Source organism: Podarcis liolepis, assembly GCF_965112155.1.
Source record: "Podarcis liolepis genome assembly, chromosome: 15".
Classification (NCBI taxonomy): Eukaryota; Metazoa; Chordata; class Lepidosauria; order Squamata; family Lacertidae; genus Podarcis; species Podarcis liolepis.
The window spans coordinates 9,952,794-9,977,643 of NC_139566.1; the positions used below are offsets into that span (position 1 = coordinate 9,952,794).

At 49.6% G+C, this 24,850-nt stretch overlaps 1 protein-coding gene across 10 annotated transcripts in view; it reads right to left on the bottom strand.

Moving 5' to 3' along the window:
* The window catches only part of ADAR (adenosine deaminase RNA specific), a 40,357-nt gene extending 18,209 nt beyond the window's left edge, over positions 1-22,148 (bottom strand). Inside the window, exons 1-3 of one of the 10 annotated variants that reach the window (XM_083476958.1) lie at positions 21,972-22,148; positions 4,436-5,871; positions 611-803 (exon numbers count right to left, since the gene is read on the bottom strand). In XM_083476958.1, coding sequence (XP_083333084.1) covers positions 611-803; positions 4,436-5,223 — 981 coding nt within the window. In that variant the 5' untranslated portion in view covers positions 5,224-5,871; positions 21,972-22,148. Of the gene's footprint in view, positions 1-610; positions 804-4,435; positions 6,069-7,866; positions 9,133-15,596; positions 15,702-21,608; positions 21,758-21,971 lie in introns of those variants that run through there. The other 9 variants (XM_083476960.1, XM_083476963.1, XM_083476964.1 and 6 more) reach the window with 9 other exon arrangements.
* Between the last annotated feature and the right edge of the window lie 2,702 nt (positions 22,149-24,850).

Below are 24,850 nucleotides of genomic sequence, written 5' to 3' on the forward strand. Positions count from 1 at the left end.
GGTTTTAACCTTTAAAGCCCTATACGGCCTAGGACCCTCGTACCTTTGGGACCGCCTCTCCTGGTATGCCCCACAGAGGAACCTACGGTCTGCAAATAAAAACATCCTGAAGGTCCCAGGCCTCAGAGAGGTTAGGCTGGCCTGAACTAGAGCCAGGGCCTTCTCGGCTGCGGCTCCAATCTGGTGGAACGCTCTGTCACAAGAGACTAGGGCCCTGCGGGACCTGACATCTTTCCGCAAGGCCTGCAAGACAGAGTTGTTCCACCAGGCCTTTGGTCAGGGCGCAGCCTGACTCCCTCCTCTGGCAACCTGCACAGAATTTTGCTTAATGGTTGCCATTAATTTGATTTTAATTAATTGTTATAATGAAATGTTTTAGAATGTTAGATTATTTGATTGTTTGATTATTTGATTGTTGTTAGCCGCCCTGAGCCCGGCTTTGGCTGGGGAGGGCGGGATATAAATAAAATTTTTTATTATTACTATTATTAAAATAAATCGATATGGAAATCGGATTGTGGTGGAGCCGCTTTGCACAGAAATGGCAGCTCCAGAGAGCTCCACTTTCGGCCCCTGCCTGCTACAGGGGTGGGTGGGGAGCCGCTCTCACCAGTTCTGCTTCGCTGAGAGAACTGTCCTCATATAAGGATTTCTCCAGGTCCATGCCGTCCTCCCCTTCGTGCTCGACTTCGCGCAAGAGGATCTTCATGGCGTGGGCGGCTGCTTCCTGCTTGGCCAACTTCTTGCTGCCTGCTTCCGCCGGGGGGAACCGGCGACCGTCGATCACCGCCTGGAATTTAAACCTTGACCAAAACACACAAGGCACAAAATGGTGAGGATGTGTGCTAATCAGTGAATCTGGCGCCATTATTTATCACATTTATGTCCAAGGAGCTTCAAGGCAGTGTACGTGCCCCTCATCCGACACCCAATTTATCCTCGCAGTGATAACCACACAGTTAGGCCCCGAGAGTGTGTGATTACCCAGTGGACGTCCCGGATGAGCAGGGATTTGAGCCTCGGCTTCTATGGTCCCAAGTCCGATGCTGACCACTACAGCACACTGGTTCTCCTTTCCAAGCCCTCTGCCTCGACAAATAGGTTTTGTTAGGAAGGGGTTATTGATGCGGGTGGCGCTGTGGGTTAAACTACAGAGCCTAGGATTTGCCGATCAGAAGGTTGGCGGTTCGAATCCTCGCAACGGGGTGAGCTCCCATTGCTCGGTCCCTGCTCCTGCCAACCTAGCAGCTCGAAAGCACGTCAAAGTGCAAGTAGATAACTAGGAACCGCTCCGGCTGGAAGGTAAACGGCGTTTCCATGCGCTGCTCTGGTTTGCCAGAAGCAGCTTAGTCATGCTGGCCACATGACCCGGAAGCTGTACGCCGGCTCCCTCGGCCAATAAAGCGAGATGAGCGCCGCAACCCCAGAGTTGGACACAACTGGACCTAATGGTCAGGGGTTTCTTTACCTTTTTTATTGGTGCAGCACTTACACCAGGGTGGCAGAACCAGCACTCGAGCATTGGCCATGCTGGCCAAGGCTGTGGGGGGCTGGGAGTCCCAATGAAAGCTGGAAGGCCAGAGATGTCCCCCATCACGCCTTTAGAGAACTCCTTCCTCCTTGCCTGATTTGTGAGCACAGCAAAGATTGTGGGGCATGCTCTAAAAGCTTGCTAGCCAGCTAGGCCTCTCTGTTCTAAGGAGCAGAACCCTTAGAAGCCGCCCAGCCCTCTTCTCTGGTTGTGCTGACAAAGAGGCTGCCAGGTGAATCATAGAATCGTAGAGTTGGAAGGGGCCCCCCAAAGCTCATCTAGCCCCACCCGCCGCAATGTAGGAGTATCAACATGTGATTCCCCTGTCCAATCTGAAACCAAACTGGACCCTGCTTTGACAAGGCGCTAGCAGTTCTCTTTCAGGGAAGCTGGACTGCCATTACAGATTTTATCTTTGGAGGAAGCCCCATCCCACCCCAAAAACTAAAACTCCCAAGGAACCCAGTTTCAAACTGTGGCAGCACTACAAGGAAGACAAGGAAGAAAAAGGCCCAGGTTGATGGTGGCAGGTGCTTGTTGGGGATGGGTAGGCAAACTAAGGATTGGGGGCCGGATGCGGCCCAATCGCCTTCTAAATCTGGCCCGCGGACGGTCCAGGAATCAGTGTGTTTTTACGTGAGTAGAATGTGTCCTTTTATTTAAAATGCATCTCTGGGTTATTTGTGGGGCATAGGAATTCGTTCATTTCCCCCCAGAAACTATGGTCTGAGGGACGGTGGACCGGCACCCTGCTGAAAAAGTTTGCTGACCCCTGTTGTTGGGGCTTGTATGGCTGAAGGTTGGGAGCCCAGCAGTAGGTGGCGCCACCCAATTCCTGCTTTGCCACAGTCACCCTCCCTGCTGAGATCTACAAGGGCAACACTGAGGCTAAGTGGGAGGAAGCCGACAGACGGGGCCATCCTCTGCAACAAATGAAAGAGGGGCAGGCAGGTGGGAGCTGGCTGAGGGGGCAGAATGAGATTGGCAGGGCAAAGCCCCATACATTTCAAGCGGACCAGCCTCCACTGGCCCAGGTAGCAACAGAGACTACAGAGCTAAATGCCCCCATAGCGGTTGCGGTTTCAAGCTCCCCGCTCCTTTGCTTGGGAAGAATCTGCTCTCATGGAAAAAAGTAGGCCAATTTTCCTGTCTAGCGGGTCTATTGATGTACCAGAGGGTGGCACACACACTCTGCTGGTGCCTAGAAAAGGCAAGGAGTGAGACAGAAAGAAAGAGACTCATGTGTGTGTGTGTGTGTTTCTAAAAACACAGTGGCTATAAAGAGCAGCCAAGCAAGAACGTAAAAATAAAATCCAACCCACCCAACTGTTCAGAGCGATGCGCCAGAGGGAGCGAAGAGGAACGCTCCGGGTCCCCCCCACATGGCAACAGATGCTCCCTGCCAGAAGCAGACAGCGTGGAACTCCTCCAGCCACACAGGAACTTATGGGGCATAATATTTGCCTAGTGCAAAACTACTAATTAGCCACACAGCGGGCTTGCCCCCCCCCCCCTTTGGAACTGCAGCTGAAGATTCGCTATTCTAAAGCCGAGGTGGAGGACCTCAGGCTTGGGGGCCCAAATGTCACCCTCCAGGCCTCTCTATCCGCCCCCCAGGACACTTCGCAGGCTGTACCCCCCTCCCCAGGCTGACCCACACACCCCCTTCCATGCACCCTCTTCAAGTGCTTTTGTCGGGACAGAATGTGCCTTTGAACTTCAACAACGCCTCTTGCTTGCCTGGATGATGTGGGTGGGAGGGTGTAGAAACGCCCCAATTTTCGCATGCCTTTTTCCTGCTCACTTTCACCTCTGGCTTCACCCACTGCTTGCACGTGGCCCCAGGAAGGCTGCCCACGGTGGAATGTGGCCCCCTCGGGCTGAAAAAGAGATTCCCCACCCTCCGCTCTAAAGGGGAGCACAGAGCTCATGCCAGGCACCGCTTTTCAAATTTGGAGACAGAGAGAGAGAGAGGAAGGAGAGATACATTCACCATGCAGGTGGTTTGGCTCTCCATTTTACTCTCGCTTAGCTGAGTCTTCCTCCTTCCCCCTGAGGCTTTCGCTGCCTGGCAGTGGGAAGCGATTCTTAAATTGCAAGTGGCTGTTTCGCAGGCCTGAAGGAGGAGATGTAGCGAGCAGAAACGAAACCTTCCTATTGCTGCCCATTCATGCTCGTTCCTCTGTCCTGCGCTCCCCAACTTCAGAGCCCTGAAGGCGGAAACCGATCGCCACACACACGATGATCAGGGTTTTGACACCAGCATCTCAGCATTATGCGGAGTTTTTAAAAGACGGCGAGTCCTTGCTCCACAGAGCTTACTAACTAAATTTAGACGGACTTGGGGCTGTGGGACATTATTAGATTATTCAGCAGAGACTGCTGTGTCATCACTCGAATTGTTAATATAAGAAGAATGCGTTTTGTAAAAGAAAGAAAGAACGAACAGAGAGTCCTGCATTTTAAGTATTAAAACAAACAGTCTTTCTTTCCTTTTTAAGGGAAGCCTTGATATATATCTCAGCTGCCTGCTTATTAAGAGGCTTTTGTAACCTACGGGGCAGAGTAATACGCAAAAGCAGTTGTGAAAGGAAGAGGGGCAACACACAATCTTAAACCAGTTGCAATCACACTAGCATTTTAACCAAATCACATCTCTTGCTTTAAAGAAAACTGCTCTTTTTAACGTCTGCAGTGACTTGTACAAGCCGAGGCAAATGCATTGAAATGTAACCTGAGCAAAAGTAATCCCCTTCTCCTTTTGGAGAAAACTTTTCTTTTTAACATATTTGCCAATGACCTGCACAGTCCAAGACAAACGCATAAACACTGAGCAAGCAAAATCCCCTTCCCCGGTAAGAACCCCCTCCCCAGAAAGCGCTCCCTCTCCCTCTCCTCTCTTACCGTGGCTCGTGTGACGGCCCGCTCTGCTTCAGCAAGACGAACTCGCAATGCTGGTACGTGTACTGGGTGTATTCAATCAAGCCGCTGACGGGGTTCTTCTTCTGGCACGCCATGAGCTTCTCCAAGGGAGTGCACAGGAAGGCCGTGTCGAACTGGGCCGCGTAGCTGGGGGAGAGCGGGGACTCCATGATGCACCGGGACTCCTCGTCCTGGTTGTTGATGGCATTCAGGTCCTCCGGGATGTCGTCGGTGGCCCACTTGCCGTTCTCAAAGTTGTCGTAGTTGGGGAACCAGTGGTACCGGGGCCGCTTGCGAGGAGGGGGGGCCGCCGCCCGGGGAGAGCAAGCGTCTCCCTGCTCCGCTGGCTCCGACGACACCTGCTGCCCGTTCTCGACGTTCTCCTCCTCACTCTCTAGAAGCGGCGGTGGCGGCGGTGGAGGAGGAGGCGGGGAAGGGGAAGGAAGAGGAGGAGCTGGCAAGCTGGCGGGCAGCTCCGGTTCCGCGCATGGGGTCGGAGGCTCGGGGTCCGCTTTTGGAGCAGGGGCGGCCACTTCCCTGACCTCTTCCGCCTTCTGCTTGTTCTGCATCCTCTTGCGCTTGTTGTCCGTGAGGGACCACTTGGGGGGGTTGGCATTCTCCTTGCACACCTCCCCCAGCTTCTCCAAGGACAGCAGGGTGGAGTTCACGTTCCGGGCCTTGGAGAGGCCGATGTTTTTGGCAAGGTCGTGCGCCGTCGAGTCCGCGACGCTGAACAGGTAGTTGCAGATCTTCTCCCTGACCTCGGCCATGGCGGCGGAATCAGGATAGTCCTCTGGGTCAGAGGCAGAGCTCTCTCCTCCTCCTCCTCCTCCTCCTCCTCCAACCCCAGGTACTGGGAATCGGCCCTGGCCCCTCTGGCTGGCGGAGTTCCCTTCTCTCAACGCTCCCTGGGACCTAGGGCTGTCTGCTAACCTCCACAACGGAGGGTGCTCCCCTATTTTGCACAACTGCCCTCGCGTAAGAAGCCTGTAGAGGTGATGATTGACCTCCTTCTTCTGCACTTCGAGTTTACGGGCAAGGCAGCGGGCAGATTCGGCCTCCCCAGGTCGGAGCTGCCCCAAGATCTCCAAGAGACGCTGTTCAACTCCTTGGCCGGAGAGCGTCAGGTGCCGTAAGTCTGTGATGAGCCCGTCAACTTCCCTCCTTGAACTGCCGCTGTACCTCGGCCGGGGGGGCTGGGGAGGCTGCTTCTGCTCCTGCCAGCTACTGTTGCAGGGAAGCCTCCTGGCTGCGCCCCAACTGCTGTGCTGGGAGCTCTGGGGAGGTGAGAAGGCGCCTGGACCTCGGCGGTAGCCCTGGTACAGTTGGGGTCGCTGCGCCCGGGGCTGCCACAGCGGGGCTTCGCCGAGCTGCCCGTTTAGGAAGAGGACCTGCCGCTGCCGAAAATCCTCGCTTCCCTGCGGGACAAGAGGACCGTTAAAGAAAGCTGGGTTAGAGAGGCCGCTATGTTTTGGGGGCACCTGATCTGAACCTCTGCCTCGAGTGACACCTCTGCTCATAGCGTGCTGCTGGGGCGCAGGGCTGGGGGCGGGCACATGGGCACCAGACGAGAGGCAGCTGCGGCTTGCTCTCACGGGGGCTGCTGCGCAGAGGCCTGGCAAAGAGAAAACAAGAGAACAGGGCACGTTTCAGACCTCGGATACACGCTCGGGGGAGCCGACGCAGTTCTACTGAAACCAGTCCCTCTGCCCCAGTTCCCAAAAGACAACACCTGACGACAGAAAGATGCTCCTGTCAGATAGAGCGGAAGCCTCCTGTACAGCTGCTGAAGACCTGCTCTCCCTTATCAGAGGAGGACACTGGCTTAAGGCACTAAGGTCAGGGGAGATCTACAGATGAGCCTGGGATGGAGAACGAGTCTTCTAAACACGGTTGAACGCAAGGTATGTTCAGCTTGATTCAGGGTTTCTTGGGCAACCAAGGGAGAGTTGTGCGACTTTACTTCCCAGCACATAGTAAAAGAGATTCAGGGGGAAAGAACGGAAGCACTTCTTCCCATCAGTTCAGAGTTAAACTATGGAATCCACTCCCCCAGGTGGCAGTGATAGACAAATTCAGGGAGAATGAGGCCATCGGTGGGAGGCAGCATGCCCTGAGTTAACAGTTGCTGCAAACTGCAGGTGCAGAGCTTTGCTAATGCACTCAGGTCCTGCTTGTGCGTCTCTCGTTGACATCTGTTCGGACACGGTGTGAACAAGACCAGGCAGCCCACTCTGAGCTCTCCTCATGTTCTTAAAAGGAAAACCACCCCATAGCCCACCTTTCCCTGTACAGCCATATTGCCTGTGTTTGTGGTGATATGGTTGGGGCCGGATTAAGAGTAGCTTCATAGCAGAATGGCAATTCCTAGGAGACCTTTAGAAAATAGTTAAGAGGAACAATCCTGGGGCAGAGTTAAGATTCCAGATGCCAGGATGAAAAACTTGCAAACCAAAATGACTGGGATTTCCCCCAGTCGATACATATGTGAGATTTTTGTCATTAAACCCAGCTGCAAATTGGGTTTGTCAGCAGAGTCTGTTTACATGGTTTCAGAGTCTATTTGGCTCAGTACAGCTGTAAAACTGACCACCACCTGGCCTTCAAAAGCCTTCTCTCCAAGAGGCAGATTTGGAAAAATCTATGACTGATGTTGGAGAGCCAAACTTTTTTTAAAAAAAAATAAAAACAACCACCTTGTTCTAACCCACAGAACCAACATAACAGTTACATCTTCCCTTCAGTCAATGAAAAAGAAATCCTTAAGAGGGGTAGCCATGTTAAGGCAATCCCAGCCGGGCCTATCCGAAAGCAAACTCCACTGAGTTCAACAGAACTTACTCCCAAGCAAGTGCTAGCAAGACTGCAGCCTGGCAATGAAATCCTTTTACATTCCTAGATGTACAGGATCACCCCACCAAGTTCACAGGGGCTTCGTCACCAGGAAAGCAGGTATAGTATTGTGGCTTCAGTATGTCACAGTACCCACAAAGAAAGAGACCTGTGGTGTTTTCAGACTCACAAATTGACTATGGTATGGAGCCATGGGGTGGGTTATTTTTCAAGGCACCACAACTCTTTCTGCAGCAACCAAATTAAGTGTCTTCTGCTCTCTGGGAGAACAGGAAGTTGCTTTATGAGAAGTCAGAACATTGGTCCAGCTAGCTCAGTAATGCCTACACCGACTGGCAGTGGCTCTCTGGGGTTTTGAAGCCCACAGAGAGGGAGCTATATTCCTTTCCAGAATACCCTCTGTTCAAACTCTAACTACCTCAATCTCAGGAGCTACAAGGGAACAAGGAAGGCGGGGGGGGGGGGTTGGTTGGTTGAGGGGTCACAGAGAGAATTCCAGGCATTTCAAGGGGAGGCAACTGGTAATACAGGTACAGCTAAGGGAAATCAGATAGTCTTACCTCTTTTTGTTCCACGCTGGTAAGAACCAGGCATTGCATAGATAGCAAGAAACGAAAAAAGAGGGGGAAAGCTCTGCGAAGAGAAGGCCTTCCCCAGAACAAGGAGGGGGCAAGGCAAGAGGAAAAAGAGGAGGTGTGTGTCCCCCACACTATGAGAGACACAGACACCCGGGGGTGGTAGGGAAGAAGGAAAGGCTCGCCACAAAGCAAGGACTCTGCAAGAATTACACAAACACCCCACTATCCTCCTCCCTTCTCTCTCCACAGTACAGCAGGCAGGCTGGATCACTCACTTAACATAACTGCCAGATAAGTTTCGCTTTCAATTCTCCGGAGGTCCAGCCTCCCTCTATGCTGTTCCGCCCAAGGAGTGTCTAGTTACAGACAGAGGGATGGGCCGGAGGTAAAGCCATTAGCTTTAGGTTGGGGGGGGGGAGAGAAACCGATGATGAGTGCTTCTTCCCCCTCTCTTGCAAGCTCATTGCAGCATTGCCTAGAAGTAAAAAAAGCCTAGAAAGGGAAAGCCCCACAGCCACTTACAGGAAAATACTTTTGGTTCCTTTTCATCACAGGCTGGTGGGAGGGACTGTTATCTGCGAGGCAGAAGGGAAAGCACTTACCAGAATCTCATGCTTCTCTAACTGGGAGATTCGTTCACTTCTAACTCTTCTTTCCTTTATCCCTTACCCAGAGCTGCCAGACCTCAGCTCAGCCTTCTCTGCTCCAACACTGCAACCAAAGAGGCACCGGCTTCCTGCAGTTTGGGGTATCTTTCTGCATCTCCTTAACAATACCTTTGGTCATTCCTAAACCAGCCTCAGTACTAAGTTCACACACCTCTATCTGCTTGTTTGTTTCGAAGGCTCCTGAGACACACGTACATCTATACGCAACAGCAATTGCCCATTTGCCTTCATGGAGTTGGCTCTTTTCAGCCATTGCTCACTGTACAGAGAGTATTGAGGAACCTGCCTAGTGAATGACCAGGTGAATGTATGAATGACTGCTCTGGCTTCACCTCCTATGGGTGCGTGTCATCTTGACAAATTACAATACACACAGCGCTACGATTCTCAGAGCGGTTTAACAATCAATTCCTTTTCCCAGGGAACTCTGGGAGGGGAATATGGGTTTCCTAACCCTCAGCACCCCTAACAAACAACCGTGTCCCAGGATTCTTTAGGGAGAAGCCACAACTGTTTAAATAGGGCTTTCAATGTATGGTGCAGATGAGGCCTGGATATGACAGAAGAGAAAACTGAATGGAAGTGACCTGCGCCCCCTCCCTCCAACTACCTCCTCTTAACATAGTCATAGGCCAGTCCAACATGCCCTCCAGATATTTTGGACTACAACTCCCATAAGCCAGCATGCTGGGTTAACACACATAATCGATACCTACAGATCTCAGACAGCCAACAGAGCAGAGGCGCCAGGAGCCATCCTAGAACCCCAAGTGAGAAGCATTAAGCGATGCAGGCGCGTAGCTCAAAACCGGGTCAAGGGCAGGTTGCAAATGGCACAGCATAAACTTTCCTCCTCGGATTGGTTAACAGGCTCAGATAACCCGCTCGCCTCTCCAGGTGCAAAACGAGACATGCACATGGTGACTGTGGAAGAGCTCGCCAGGTCAGTTCAATGGGGGGGGGGGCAGAACTGCACAGCTGTTGCATGGGATGAGGAACAGTGGGAAGCACCTGGTTCATCTTTGGCAAAGAAGCCACCCGAAAGAATTAAAAAACAAAAACAAAAAACAGCACTAAATTGAGCACCACGCATTTGTGACATGAACGTGAAAGGATTTTAAAACCTTACAGCGAATAGCTCTATGGCCAATAAAACACCCAATAATAACCAACACCGATGTGATATTATATACAGTGTCTGCCTTTCAGAGTGAAGTCACAAAGATCGTTGGGTATTCAGGCATATTCTATAGGACTCATTCTTGTAAGTTATGAATACAGTAGTACCTCGGGTTAAGAACTTAATTCATTCTGAAGGTCTGTTCTTAACCTGAAACTGTTCTTAACCTGAAGCACCACTTTAGCTAATGGGGCCTCCTGCTGCCGCCGCACCGCCGGAGCACGATTTCTGTTCTCATCCTGAAGCAAAATTCTTAACCTGAGGTATTATTTCTGGGTTAGCGAAGTCTGCAACCTGAAGTGTCTGTAACCTGAAGCGTCTGTAACCCGAGGTACCACTGTACATGGATCAAGAACCTTTGGGCCCTCTCCTCAATTCACCAACGTTAAGATTCAAAGCCCACCAGTGCTCTGCCCCATTAAAACACAAGTTATTCCCCACCCCACCCCCCAAAAAAATATATAGCAGCCTCAAGATACACTGGAAAGATTGGAGGCAGGTCTTTCCGGGAGGAAGGAAAGAGCTTAACTCTGGACTTGGTTAACCAAAAGGTGCCATTTCCCACCACTGCCTGGTGAGGCATTAAGACGATTGATTTTGCCATGGCCTGATGATTATCTGCTTGTGGTAACACTGAGGTGGGCTTTCTCAGTGGTGGCACCAGTCTTGTTTAATGCTCTACCTGCTGAAATAAAGGAGGCCCCATCAAGCACTGGCCTTCTACCAGCTCTTGAACATACACTTGTTCAGACAAACACTTCCCCACTTAAGACTCATGTTTTAATTGCGATGCTGCTTTGATGGGCTTGTTTACTATATAGTTTAATCGTGGATGTTTTAATGCAGCTGTTTTACAATGCATTCTAATTAATTGTGGGCAGCTGTGTCATTACTGGTTTTGTTGTCGTCGTTTCGCTGATGTCTTTATCTTTTTGTGAACCACCTTGGTATTTTCTGCTTCAAATGAAAGGTGATGTATAAATACTAACAACAACAACAACAACATTCTGGTTTCAGCCAGCAGCCTTCTCTCAGGCAGCTGTGACACATCAAAAGGAGATCTAAGCTTTTGCATGTGTTTGCAACATGTTCTTGAAACCAGCTAAGCATAAGTTGCGGGGGGGGGGATCTAAGTTACAAAAGGGGAGGAATTCACACTCCCAGTTTGCCCCTACCCTCTTCTAACACCCAGGGGGCCTAAACAGCACCACAGAAACTTACCAGCCACAGTTCAACTCACCTGTCTAGCCTGGCACTCTGAGAGCAGCCCCTCTGGCTCTGTTCAAACTGCCTGGTCACTTGAGCCGGGAAGGTGAAATTTCACCCCAGTGGCAGCTCTCACGCTGCGCTTTGCAACAAGGTTCAAGGGCGGTAACTTTATCCCAGAGGGAAAGTACGTGCCCAATATTCATGGCGTTGCCAAACATATTTCAATTATTTGGAGCCAACAACATCTCTTGTGGCAGCCAAGTCTGCAGTTCACACATATCCCATTTCCTGCCCGATTGAGAATACGCTTTGAAAAAGAAAGGGAAAAAAGCTTCCTTCTTTGGATTCTTAAATGAGGAAGGTCTCGGGCAGCATGGACACTGACTAAAGTGAAATGCACATCTCAACAACTTTCAAGGCCAAACTTAACAGTCTGCAAAATGCCGTGGCTGTTGACGGTAGCAGAGTCCAGAGGCTTTGTGCAAAATAAAATCAGCCATGCAAATAAGCCTACACACAACTACCCGGGAAGAACTCTCTCAAGGGCTCACAACTCTGTGGCAAAGAACTTGTGTTGCATCCTGAGGGTTCCAGGTTCCGTTCCCAACATCTGCAGTTAACAAAAAGGAATCACAGAACTGTAGAGTTGGGACTCAAAGGGTCATCCAGTCCAACCCCCTGCAACGCACCAATAACGGGTCTGGCAGTCTTTGCTGAGAGCTGCTGCCTTCAAAGTGAGAGGCCAATTCTCTAACTCGGGATAGAGGCAACTATACCGTTCAGCTCTCTTTTTGATGTGCATAATGAATGGGGCGCCTGCCGCAGGGCACTATCTCATCTCCAATGCGATTTAATTTCTATATGAAGCCGCTGGGAGCAGTCATTAGGAGTTTGGGGGCAAGGTGCCATCAGTATGCTGCTAACACTCGGCTCTATTTATCCAGGAGAGGCTATGCAAGGCCTAGAACAGCGCCCTGGACGCAGTGGTGAGATGGGATGTGGAGAAACAAGCCGAGCTTCAATCTTGGCAAGGCGGAGGCACTGTGGGCGAAGGGTTCCCAGGTCCAAGCAATTGGTCCATTCTTTTCCTGAAGGAGCAGGTTCACAGTCTGGGGCTGCTTCTGGATCCAGCTTTGTCCCTGGAGGTCCAGGTAACATGAATGGCTAGAAGTGAATTTTACCAACTGCAACTGGTTATGACAGCTGCAACCTGGACTGGGGAAGCTGGGCCACAGTGGTTCAGGCACTGGTTACTTCAAAACTGGATGGCTGCCGTGAGCTCTATGCGGGGCAATGCACGTGATCCAAAAGGAGCAGTTAGTTGCTTTATGGACGCTGATAGGAGTGATGCCCTCCTGGGCGGCTTATGTAGCAGGACAGATACAGATTGCATGGTATTCCCACCATCCAGGAAATTAGCCTGGTCCTCTACTTAACATGGATAAAAGTTACTGACAACAATTATCCCACAAATTAAGATTGCAGGGGTGGGAAGATTGAGCTCACCGCCTCCCCACTTGGCACAGCTATTCTCAACCACAGCAATAAACACTTGTGTTACATGCGGTGAGGCAATATCTTATTTATCTGTAACACATGCACAGAAACCAAAACAAGCATACATCAGATATTTAGTTGAAACTTGCTAGAATATAAATGAACCAGAAAAAGGGAAGGATCAGCACTTATGGCAGCTTCTGAAAAACATGAGTGGGCTGGGCTTGTTAATCTTCAGGCTGCCAGGCTTACGGAATTCACTGACTGTGGTTCGTGTCTCTTGAAAGAAATCACGATCAGTAAGCCAAGGAACTTTGCTTAAGAGAGAAATGAACCACAAGGGCTAGATAGTGCCTTACCGCACTGAGAAAAAAGATGGTCATGAGAAATCATGATATTCAAATGGAACCTCCATGTTCAGAGGCAGTCTACTTCTAAAAGGGTATTGCTGGGAGACTGACAGTGAGAGAAAGCTGTGGCTCTCCTGTCCTGCTTGTGGGCTTCCCTAGAGGCATCCGGAGGGCGCTATGAGGGACTGGGGATGCTAGATTAGATTGCCCCTTGGGCCCAATCCACAATGGCTCTTCTTAAATTATGATTGGCATGTAGAGGGCCAAGTTCCATCTCCCCAAGCAGCATCTTGTTGCAGTGCAGTACCATGGTTGTGGTGGTTGCTACAGCAACAGGTCTTGCTACCAGCCTACTTAGGAGGAGCGGGGGAAACCATCCTCCATCTTTCCCATGGAAGGAACGGTCTCTAGCTCAGCGGAAGAGCACCTGCTCTGCATGCAGAAGGTCCCAGGTTCAATCCCTGCCATCTACAGGCGGCACTGGGCATGTGCCCTGCCTGAGACCCTGGAAAGCCACTGTTGCCTATCTGTGTAGACCAGTGTTTCTCAAACTTGGGTCTCCAGCTGTTTTCAGATTATAATTCCCTTCATCCCTGACCACTGGTCCTACTAGCTAGGGATGATGGGAGTTGTAGTCCAAAAACAGCTGGAGACCCGAGTTTGGGAAACACTGATGTAGACAATTCTGAGCTAGACGGATTACTGGCCTGACTTGGTGTAAGACAGATTCCCGTGTTCCTAGGCTCTCTGTGAATTGGCTTTCCTGTAAAACTGATGGTTGACCAGGTTCCTATACCAACAGTGTTTTTATTCTCCAGTATATTGTCTTTACTGTCTAAATGTGTTTTTTCTGTAACTGCTTAATGCTGCTATTGGTTTTCGTGCTTGTTCTGTGTTAATTTTTATTTAGCTTCTCTTGCACCAACAACCGACAGTGACGGCTGTTAGGTTCCAAATAAATTAAATATCATGCTTTGGCCACATCAAGAGGAAGAGCGGCTACCTACAGCTTCAAGCTGCTCTTACAAGACAGCCACCCCCCGAAAGCCAAGAAACAAGCACGCACACATGTGCTTTTTAGCAGAGAAACTCTGCTGCATATGGTGTAGGTAGGGCAACAGGAAAGACAGCATAGCCTGAAAAATGCCTAGAAGTGTGGTCATCATTGCAACAACGATTTATACCCCACCTTTCAGGAAGCAATTCCTTCCATGATGGCTTACAAACAACATTAATGTTGCAAAACAATGATCATTGTGTAAAAGAGTTGTCAGGATCCTTGCCACAGAAAACTGGTGGTCAATACTTGTGTGAGGGGCGAAGGGAGCTGGGACAGGAGCCAGATTTGCTGGCATGTACACATTAGCGGCTTAAAACACAGTGGGAGTAGTTCCCCCTGTGCTTCAAGTTGCCTTTTTTAAGCAGCTGTATACACCACTACCAGGCTTGTTTCCCCGTGCCTGCAACTCATGCACCCCAAACTGCTACTCAATGAAACTGCCAACTGCACATAGGCTGTCATCTGCACATGCACAAGAAATGTCTGAAAAGTATACAACTCAGCATAGCAATATGTATTCAAATCAGATGGGAAATGCATCAAGCAACCGTGTTTCTCAAGAAAGCACATGGACACCAGCGGTGGGAGAGCGCTGGAGTAGGAGTAAGTGGCAATGTGTACGAAACCTTTGTCTGCCTCTGTGTTCTCACAGAACCTTTCCCACAGGACAGCCACTGGTAGACATAGGATTGCGGGGAGACTTCAAGGGGAGGGGTTAACACTGCATGCATTGGACTATAGCAAACACACCATGCTGTGGATTAATGTAAGCACAGGAGACACACTTTTTAATGTGTGCTTAGCCACTTTGGATTAATCTTTAGGAGGCAGAGATAAACAAGTCAATGTAAACAATCGAAGATGCATACCACACAACCATCAATGAGATACGAAAGATCCAAGTCCACTATAGTGAAGCTCATAACAAAAATAAACGGAACTACTCAGAATTTATACAGAGCACTTTAAAATAATGCTCACAAACAACCCTTTAAGGTGGGCCAGGATGGTTATCATCCTATTGTGTGTGCGTGCACTTAACCTTCACTGCTCCACTTTGCTACAACATACTGAGACAACATCTGAACAGAGTACTTCCAGGTTCACAACCCAGGCTTTTCACCATTAAGCTACACTAGTTCTCTAACATAGCCTACATTCCTTTCCCAAACTACAGCTGATTTTGTTAGCAACTAATGCAAACTGTGCTGTTTAATGGGCAGCTGCCCTGACCAGACCCACAGTACCCCCTTTTCCAATAAGGGCTGACTGCGTGTTTCTTCTGCGAAGCCTTCAACAAAGCAGAAAAACAACAACCCTCCCGATTTCCGGGGGTTGCTCCCTCTCCTAACAACTGACGTTCAAAGGTATACTGCTTCTCAACCCGGAGGTTCCGTTTCACAGATCACGCTGCAATCCTATGCCCCTCTCCGACGCGGGAGTTAATTCCACCGAGCTCCGCGAAATTCACTTCCGAGTAGGCATGCAACTGGATCGGGCTCGTCAAGAGACAGGCAGGTTGCATGCATGGCGTTTCCTGGTGCAGTTCTACGGAGGGGCACTGGTGCAGCCCCAGAGGAGAGGGGGGAAAGGGGGCTGGAGAGAGGCTTGTGCGGCCCTTGTGAAAATGCATGGGAAACGGGGCGCTTCTTCCAGGTCGGTGGAAAGCAGGACTTTGCACACACACATGCACCCCCCTCCGTGCCCCAATCCCCTTCCGAGCGAAGCTTGCCTTGGCCTGGCCTTACCTTACCTCCCCCCAAAAAACTACCCTGCGGGCACCGTCGACTGAAGCCGCCTCTATTGTGCAGGAGGGTCGCCGGCAAGGGCTGATGACGAAAGAACAGCAGCGCGGCAACACCAAGCACGTGATACCGGGGGGAACATGGGGAGTAGGAGGAAGTGAAGCCGGAGCCGCCTTCTTTGGAGAGGGCAGAAAACTCTCCGCTTCCACCCTTCGAAACCCTTTGGCGGAAGAGAGGAGAGGAGGAGGAAACCTCGGCGGAGCTTTCCCTAATCTCCCTCTTCCCAGGTACCGCCTCTTTGAAAAGGAGAGGGAAGGGAAGTTCAAAGAGCAGCATCAGGCATGGTTTAAGTTCATAGCTGTTTCCTTTTTTAATGGAAATTCCCTTATTCCGAGTAGGATTCCTCGCAAGAAAAGGGAAAGGTTGACAGCTATGTTTAAGTTGCTAACACAGCTACATGCCTATAAAGAAACCTTCCCTGTTAAACACACGTGGTGATGATGAACGACACGGGTATACATGGCTTTAGAAACGGATGGGACAAACTGAAATGGGAGTTTGGAGGGGGGTGTCTATTTTTATTTCTAAAAATAATGTGCGCCGTCTAGGGTTTGGAATCAGAAAACTGGAGCACTTGAGGGTTTACGTTCCTCGTTTAAACTGTGTGTACCTTACCATTGCATCAACTGAGTCTTAATTTAGCCAAATCCCTTGATGTCAGGGAATCTACTCTGGGCATAATACTTCGTTGGATACAATCCAATGCATTTAGGGTCAGGTTTCAAAATTAAATCAGGAACTGTTTTAACTCTTCCCCCCAAGTTACAATCTGCGAAGGTGCACTCCACACTTGGGGCAAGCCTACCTTGGGGGGGGGGTCCCCTACCCCACATCGACACCAGAGAGCAACCCGTCCTCCTAGGGGCTCCGACTGGGACCTAGAGAGGCTAAGCCCCTTGTAATGCTTGGGACAAATCCTGCCAACACCTGCAGTCCGGCCACGGAACCCAGAGAGCGGGACTTGTTGGAATGCAAGGGAGCAGCTTTTATGAATTTGTTTAAGAACATCAGAGGGGACCAGCTGGATCAAGTCAAAACCAAATCTTGGCCAATAATCCCTTCCCTGCAGCAGCCAACCTGGTGGTCCAGGCATAGAAAGCTGCCCTACGCTGAATCAGACCATTTGTCTGTCTTGCTCAATTCTGTGTCTACACTCGTGGTTCAAATAATAAATAAATAATTTCCCACTGACTACTTCGAAGTTGCTGAGGGGCTTGGCGAATTGCTTCATGCGTGTTGTAGCAATGTAATGTGCTATGCTAGATGCGGTATGATTTTTAATGGCATTTTCTCCTTATATGATTGTATTTTAAGTCTATTCCACAGGATTCAAATTGCAATACAATGTAAGAAATAACGAAGCCACGGAAACACAATTTAAAAGCAACTGTGAATATTTAATGGGATGGATCTGCCATCCTCCCAGACCACCTGAATGAAGTATGCGGACCACTGGTAGTCCATAGACCACAGTCTGCAAACTCCTGGTCGACACTGACTTGCAGTGGCTCTCCAGGATTTCAGAGAGGGTTCTCTCCAAGCCTTACCTGAAGAAACCGGGGATTGAACCTGGAGCATTCACAATGCAAAACAGATTTTTCAACACTGAGCTGCAGCCCCTCCTTCTCTGGGAGGCACAATAAGCAGTGCCTTAATGGGCAATACAGTGGTACCTCGGGTTAAGTACTTAATTTGTCCTGGAGGTCCGTTCTTAACATGAAACTGTTCTTAACCTGAAGCACCACTTTAGCTAATGGGGCCTCCTGCTGCCAACGCGCCTCCGGAGCCCAATTTCTGTTCTTATCCTGAAGCAAAGTTCTTAACCTGAAGCACTATTTTTGGGTTAGCGGAGTGTGTAACCTGAAGTGTATGTAACCTGAAGCGTATGTAACCCGAGGTACCACTGTACCCTAATGCAAGGATGTCTTCCATTTCTTTTTCTTTCTTTTTTACACACACAAAGGCACACAGCATCCCACATCAGTGCAGCAGAGGGCCCCTACAGCAATCAGAGGGCTGAACTAAGTTTGGAGATCTATCAGGATAGTCACAAACAGGGAATGAAGGCTATTCCTCTCTGCTGCTGCTGATCCCCAGCAGTGGGTCATCAGAGACTGCCTCTGAATGTGGAGGTTCCATTTGATTCAGTTAGCATAGTACAGACAGCCTTCATGTGTGCTTCATCCGCTTTTCCTTTCCACTGCCGCCGTAGCCCCCCCCCCCACATCAAATTCCACACATTAATTAGGTGCCATATTTAAAACTACCCATTCGCACTCCAGTTTCCTTCTGGCACTCTGTAAAGATAACTGGTGCTACACGTGAAGCGGGTGCAATAAAAAGAAAGCTTCCCTCAGAGGAATTGAGAGATCAATAGAATCATCACTGTATCCCATTACACACACTCTGCAGGTTGGTACAATTGAGGCTTGTAAGAAGCCACCTGCTGGTCTGCCCTTTATGAGGCAGAAGCCAATAATATAAAACATTCTAAAGTACAGGAGCCTTTGCCAACTTGGTGCCCTCCAGATTGGCGAAGCGCGTTTTTACAAGCGGTTGATGCACCTTTAAACAGCATACACTGGAAGGCTTGGCAGCTGGACTACCAAAGTCATTTGCATGTTATTCACTTTGGATATCTTTGTCTAGCGTTGCTGTTTTAGGAGGCTGGTTCCAAGGCACAGTGGCTTTGATGCATCTAGAACTAACACATAATCTTAAGAATCAGAGAGGGACCAACAAGTGAAACTCAAGGCGTGCTCCACAGCAAAACAAAACAAGCCACAGAGCTCTTCACCATTTAGCCCACTGAAAGCAGGAACAACTGAGGCACATGGCCAACACCAAGGGGGATTAGAGACTGCAGTCAGTATCTGTTTGGGAAACTCACACAAGCCACTCAGAGTTCCTCAGAGGAAAAGCAAGATGGAGAAGAAAGTTCTAACTGACGCATGAGCAAGCCACCATGGAGAAAGGGTGTCTCCACCCACACTGTGGTCCATGTCCAATCACACTGGGAAGTAACTCTGTAGGATTTCTCCCCTGATTCTCCTCTTCCACCATTTCATCTTGCTTGTTCACGCACCTCTTGCTCCGGCCAGAGAGGATAAGCAATCAGGGACATTTCAAGCTCTCCATATTCCTACCAGCCTAACTCCGAAGTGAAACGGAAATAGGAACAGAAAGCTACACATTTCAGCAACAGACGGAAAACCCCAAGGCTCTCCATGCAGTGGGATGAACACTGAGAACCAATCAGTCATTACTACCACCCTAGACTATTTATAGTCACCAGCAAAGAGGCCAGTCAAGTCCTCACCCAGGAGGAAGCAACACATAATAAGAGTTAACACATCCGAGAGGTGAGGAGAGACCTATTAAGCAAATGATTTTTGGTGAGCAACACACACTGAGATTCAGAGAGGAAGGTGGAAAGAAAAGGCACCCCCCTTTTTTGCTTTTAATGTTATTGCAGAGGCTGACAATTGGGAAAAGCAGCATGGATTCCAATTTCAATTAAGCTCTGATCTGCAGGCAGGCCTCTCTCATGAAGCACAGATAACTGCCTGCAGAAATGAAGGCGATTAAATCAAAATATACTGGGGCGGGGGTAAGAGGGGGGCCATTAAAGAACAGGGGTAAGCATAGTATAGCTTTTCAGGGAATAACATTTCAACTGCACACATTTGCAATATATATATATGAATTACAGCAGGTGCGGTTGAACTACAGCTCCCTGCCTCCCCCCTCTGCCTGTTAGACATACTTGCTAGGGCTGATGGAAGCTTTATTTACTTTTAAACTTTTATCAGGCCCTTCCTCCCAAAGAAGCTCGGGGATACTCAGCAACAGCTGGAAGTCCAAATGTTCCCCACTCCTGAACTGCAGCCTGATTAAATCATGCATGTCTGCACCACTCTTTCATTTTGAACAGTTTACTGCGGCTCACTCAGCCTTGCATTTAAGCGCTGGCCTGACAGCCAGAGGCAATAAGGAATTCCATGCAGGCAGATGAGCTGGTTGGCAGAGAAAGACTGGAGGGCTCTGTTCCTCTCCAGAGCCCAGCACAGAAACCAAGTGGACCACCACACACCAAGCCCCCAGCGCAGAAGTGAAACATGCTGCTGTGAGAGCGATGGAGTTCTCTGTCACTCTTTGCCAGCCCCATGCATGTTACTAACTTTGGCGGGCTGGATTTGCTAGTCACAAAAGGGGCAAGTCGGGCATGGACCACTGGACATCTTATTTCACACTACGCTGGCTTTAGAGATTTCACCAGGTACCTCCTGTGGAATTCCATGCAAACATCAGCAACCATAAGGGCTGGAAACTTTTACTTTTTAAAGTCCAGCTGCTTGCAAAGTTGAATTCTGCAGCCAGTACCACAGTCTGTACTCTCAAAGAAATATGGGGCACACAGTCTGTATTAGAACTGTTTGAAGGCTCCAATACACTGCATTCTGTCCCCCATCAGCATTAAGATCATCTCTTTCTAGTCAACCACAGTTAAGCATCATGTGGGCACTGATGCTAACCATACTGAACAGCAACAAGAAAACATATTGTTTTCAAGTCATGACTCAATAATAAGCATATCCCTTCCTTCAAAATAAAAGGACACCTTGTATTTAACAGTTCATCTGGTTGCATAGGCAACCTGGAATTCCATACAGGAAAGTGATCAGGTTGGAAATGAAGGGACATGTCACTCCATTCCTCCTCCTCCAGCCTTTGTGGTTCCTATGCATAGAGGAAAGAAAATATTTTCCTCTGCAACCATATTGGAAAGGCAGCGGGCTGGCAGAGGGGAGGACTGGGTGAACCATCCTACTCCAACATCCCACTTGATAGAAGTCTGTCTTTTTCTTGCTTTCCTTCTTTCTAAAACCACCCTAGCAGCACAATTGTAACTCCATCTAATCAGAAGCAAAGCCTCTTTAATTCAATGGGGCCAGTTCCATAGTAGATGGGGTCAGGGCTCAAGCCTAAGAGGCTAGTGGCCTGCAATTCCATGCTTCCTGAGGAGGAGGCCATTAAGGTTTCTGGGGTTAGTGAGCAGCCCCAGGTTTTAAACCATCTCCTTTCCATTTTCTCTAGAGTGAGGTGTGGGGAGAAAGGCATGCAACACCCACCCCACTCTCACCTGCAGCTTTCTTCTCATTTTATCTGCAGCGGCGAGCGCTGAGGTATAATGAGCAGGTGGAAAGGAGGACAGCAATAGGCAAACTCGGCCCTCCAGATGTTTTGGGACTAAAACTCCCATGATCCCTAGCTAACAGGACCAGTGGTCAGGGATGATGGGAGTTGTAGTCCCAAAACATCTGGAGGGCCAAGTCTGCCTATGCCTGATCCACACCTTGCATTTGTGAAGAGGCTGCATCCTAATGTTTTAATGTTGTATCTTTTAAACTGTATTTTAATCAACTTGTTTTTATTATTGGTTGTTAGCTGCCCTGAGCCTGGTCTTGGTTGGGGAGGGCGGGGTATAAATAAAAAATTATTATTATTATTATTTAAAGCACACCCAATGCACATTTAAAGAGCACAGGACTCCCAACAGTCCTGGGAACTATAGTTTCCCCTCACAGGTCTACGATTCCCAGTACCCGTCACAAACTACCATTCCTGGGGTTATTTGGGGGGGGGGGTTGTCATGTGCTTTAAATGGCGTGGCTCTGCCCTTGAATAGCGCAACCCTGCGTGTGTACACTCGGAAGTCAGGCCCACTGAATTCAGGTAAGGGAATGCAGGATTGCAAGCTAACTAACTGTGCAATTCCCCACATGAGCAAGCCTCACGGGGCTGCGCTCCCAGGTTAAGCGTGCACAGGATCCGCTGGCTGGATTTCTCTGCAGGGCCCCGATCCCCCCCCCCCCAAAAAAATAAGGAAGCGCGAGGCAGACAAGAGATGACAACGTGAGACAACCCCTCCCGCCCCTCTCATCGCCCACCCACCTCTCCCATCCTCTCCTCTTGTGCAACGCGAACCTCCGCCTTCCCCGCCCCTTTGGCTTACTGAGCGCATCGTCGCTTAAGACGCAGAGAACACCGGCTCGCAGTTGGCGCGCATGCGCGAAGCAGAACGCCGCCGAGTCTATCGGGGGAAAAAGCGGCGCACTGCTCGCCTGGTAAAGGGGGGCGGGGAAAGCGTCGCTCGGCCGCGCATGCGCGCCGGGCGCCAGCTTCCTCTCACAGCAGGGCAGTGCGCACGCGCGGGGCGAAGCGCCGCTTTCCCGCCCAGCGCCCGCCGCTTTCCCCCTCCCGCGCTCTCCTCCCGCTCCTTTTCCCTCAGCCGGAGGCTTCTCGGAGGCTCCTTACCCGCTCGGCCGCTTTCCGCCCCGGAGCTCGGCCGCCCCTCAGCGGCGACTGTTGGGCCCGCCGCGAACTGCCCCCCTCAGCGGTCCGCTTTCTCCTTTTTTCTGCTCAGTGCCGCCGTGCTGGGCGCAGAGTGGTGCCGTCACGCGAGGCGCGACCGGCGGCGGATGCAGCGACGTCACGTGACCCGGGCTTGCCCTGGCGTCACGTGACGGGCCCTTCACCTAGGTAGGGGAAGCTGTCTTCGCTGGCTGTGCGTATGAGAGAGAACCCTCCATAGTCAGAGGCAGTGTACCATTGTGAAAGGCAGGGGAGCGAGAGAGCAGGAGCCATTTTTAAAAAATGTATTTTTAATTTTTAATTTTATTTCTAAATCTCCCCCTTCCAAGGATTCTCAAAAGGGCTCACATGCCATTGTATCTAAACTGTAGTCGCACTTTAGAACCTTTGAAAGCAATGGACAGGGTTAATTTAGGCGCAGTAATTTCAGTGGGTGTAGGGAGTCTTCTGTTCTCATGAGGTGGCCAAAGGATTGAAGCCTCAGCTTCAGGATCTGTCCTTCCAGTGAGCACTCAGGGCTGATTTCCTTCAGAATGGAGAGGTTTGATGGGCTGCAAGAAGATCAAACCTATTCATTCTGAAGGAAATCAGCCCTGAGTGCTCACTGGAAGGACAGATCCTGAAGCTGAGGCTCCAATACTCTGGCCACCTCATGAGAAGAGAAGACTCCCTGGAAAAGACCCTGATGCTGGGAAAGATGGAGGGCACAAGGAGAAGGGGACGGCAGAGGACGAGATGGTTGGACAGTGTTCTCGAAGCTACCAACATGAGTTTGACCAAACTGCAGGAGGGAGTGGAAGACAGGAGTGCCTGGCGTGCTCTGGTCCAGGGGGTCACGAAGAGTCGGACACGACTAAACAAGAACAACTCTTGAGTATGATTTAGCTGGGTACATCCCAAGCCAATAATGATGGTAATATAAAAAATCATTGTTACTAGGCTGCAGCATTTTTAATTGATTTATTGGTTGGATTCCCCCCTTTTTAAAAAAAAATACAATATCCTTTTATCTAAAAGCTTTCACCTTCACACAATTAAAATTGTCTGCTTGTTCATCTGTACATTTAATTTCCCTCCCTCACTGTTCTCCCCGATGTTATCCTCACAGCAACCCTGTGAGGTGGGTTAGGCTGAGAGGCAGTGAGTGGCCTAACCCAGTGAGTTACATGGCTGAGTGGTGGATTTGAACATTTGTCTAAGAACATGGAAAAGCCTGTTGGGTCAGGCCAATGGCCCATTTAGTCCAGCATCGTGTTCACAAAGTGACCTGCCCAGTCTCTCCCAGGTCTCAATCTTCCCTTCCAACCACTACCAAAATAACTACCAAACTTTTAGGAGACATCTGAAGGCAGCCCTGTTTAGGGAAGCTTTTAATGTTTAATAGGTTATTGTATTTTAGTGTTCTGTTGGAAGCTGCCCAGAGTGGCTGGGGAAACCCAGCCAGATGGGCGGGGTATAAATAAATTATTATTGTTGTTGTTGTTGTTGTTGTTATTCCACACTGTTATATCACAGTGCTCAAAGCAATATCATAAAAACTTGCCTTCTTTGGGCCTTTAGCTCTATAAATTTAGAGCATTTGTACCTTTGTTCTTCCCTCTAAAAAGCTCACAGAGCCGCTTATGTAAAATCAATTAAAACAAGACAGGTTCTGCCCTCAGGCTTAACAATCTTTTAAGAAGAATAAAACGGAACCATTGGCAAGATTTCAAAATGTCCTGAACTTAGAAGCCTTTAAAAGCCTGAGATGGGCAGGGTGGGGAAGGCAACCTACCTAATTAATTGGGGCAGATTAAAAAAATATATATTATTGTTAGTTTGGGGACTTATTCTGTATGCTTGAGTCCCTTCTAATCCCTGGGTTCCTGGATCCAGTCAGGGTTAAAATCTAACGGAGGATTCCATTGCTGAACTAGTCAAGAAAGTTTGTGAATTAATGCCCCTGCCCCTAAGGACCGCTTTGTGCTAGAGGGCAAATGGGGGGGGGGGTGGCTCCCCTCCCTTCCCTGGCTGGTATTGAAAAATTAAAAAGCCAGAGTGTGTGAACCGAGAGCAGGCTAGAAGCAGGCAGAAGCTGGGAGTCAGAGGCAGGTTTGACTTCTGCTGGAATCCTAGACTTGACAACATGGATAACTCAGTTGGTTAGAGCAGGGGTCAGAAAACTTTTTCAGCAGGGAGCCAGTCCACTGTCCCTCAGACCTTGTGGGGGGCCGGACTATATTTTGAAATAAAAAAGGAATGAATTCCTATGCCCTACAAATAACCCAGAGATGCCTTTTAAATAAAAGGACACATTCTACTCATGTAAAAACACGCTGATTTCTGGACTGTCTGCGGGCTGGATTGAGAAGGCGATTGGGCTGGATCCAGCCCCTGGGCCTTAGTTTGCCTAGCCATGGGTTAGAGCGTGGTGCTGATAATGCCATGGTTGCAGGTTCAATTCCCATATGGGACAGCTGCATATTCCTGCATTGCCGGAGCTTAGACTATATCAGGGGTAGTCAACCTTTTTATACCTACTGCCCACTAATGCATCTTTCTTGAGGATAAAATTTCCTTACTGCCCACCAGTGCTCGATGGAAGGAGGATTCAGCTTGTGCTGTAGAACCCTCTACTGCCCACTAGAATCCTGAAACGCCCACTAGTGGGTGGTAGGGACCAGGCTGACAACCCCTGGACTAGATGATCCTCAGGGTCCCTTCCAACTTTACAGTTCTGGGATCTATGAACTATAGGAGAAGGAAGACTATTTGGCGGGTTGTTGCTGTGAGCTCCTCCATCGTAGGCTCAGGTTATATATGTGTGTAAATAAACCGTATAT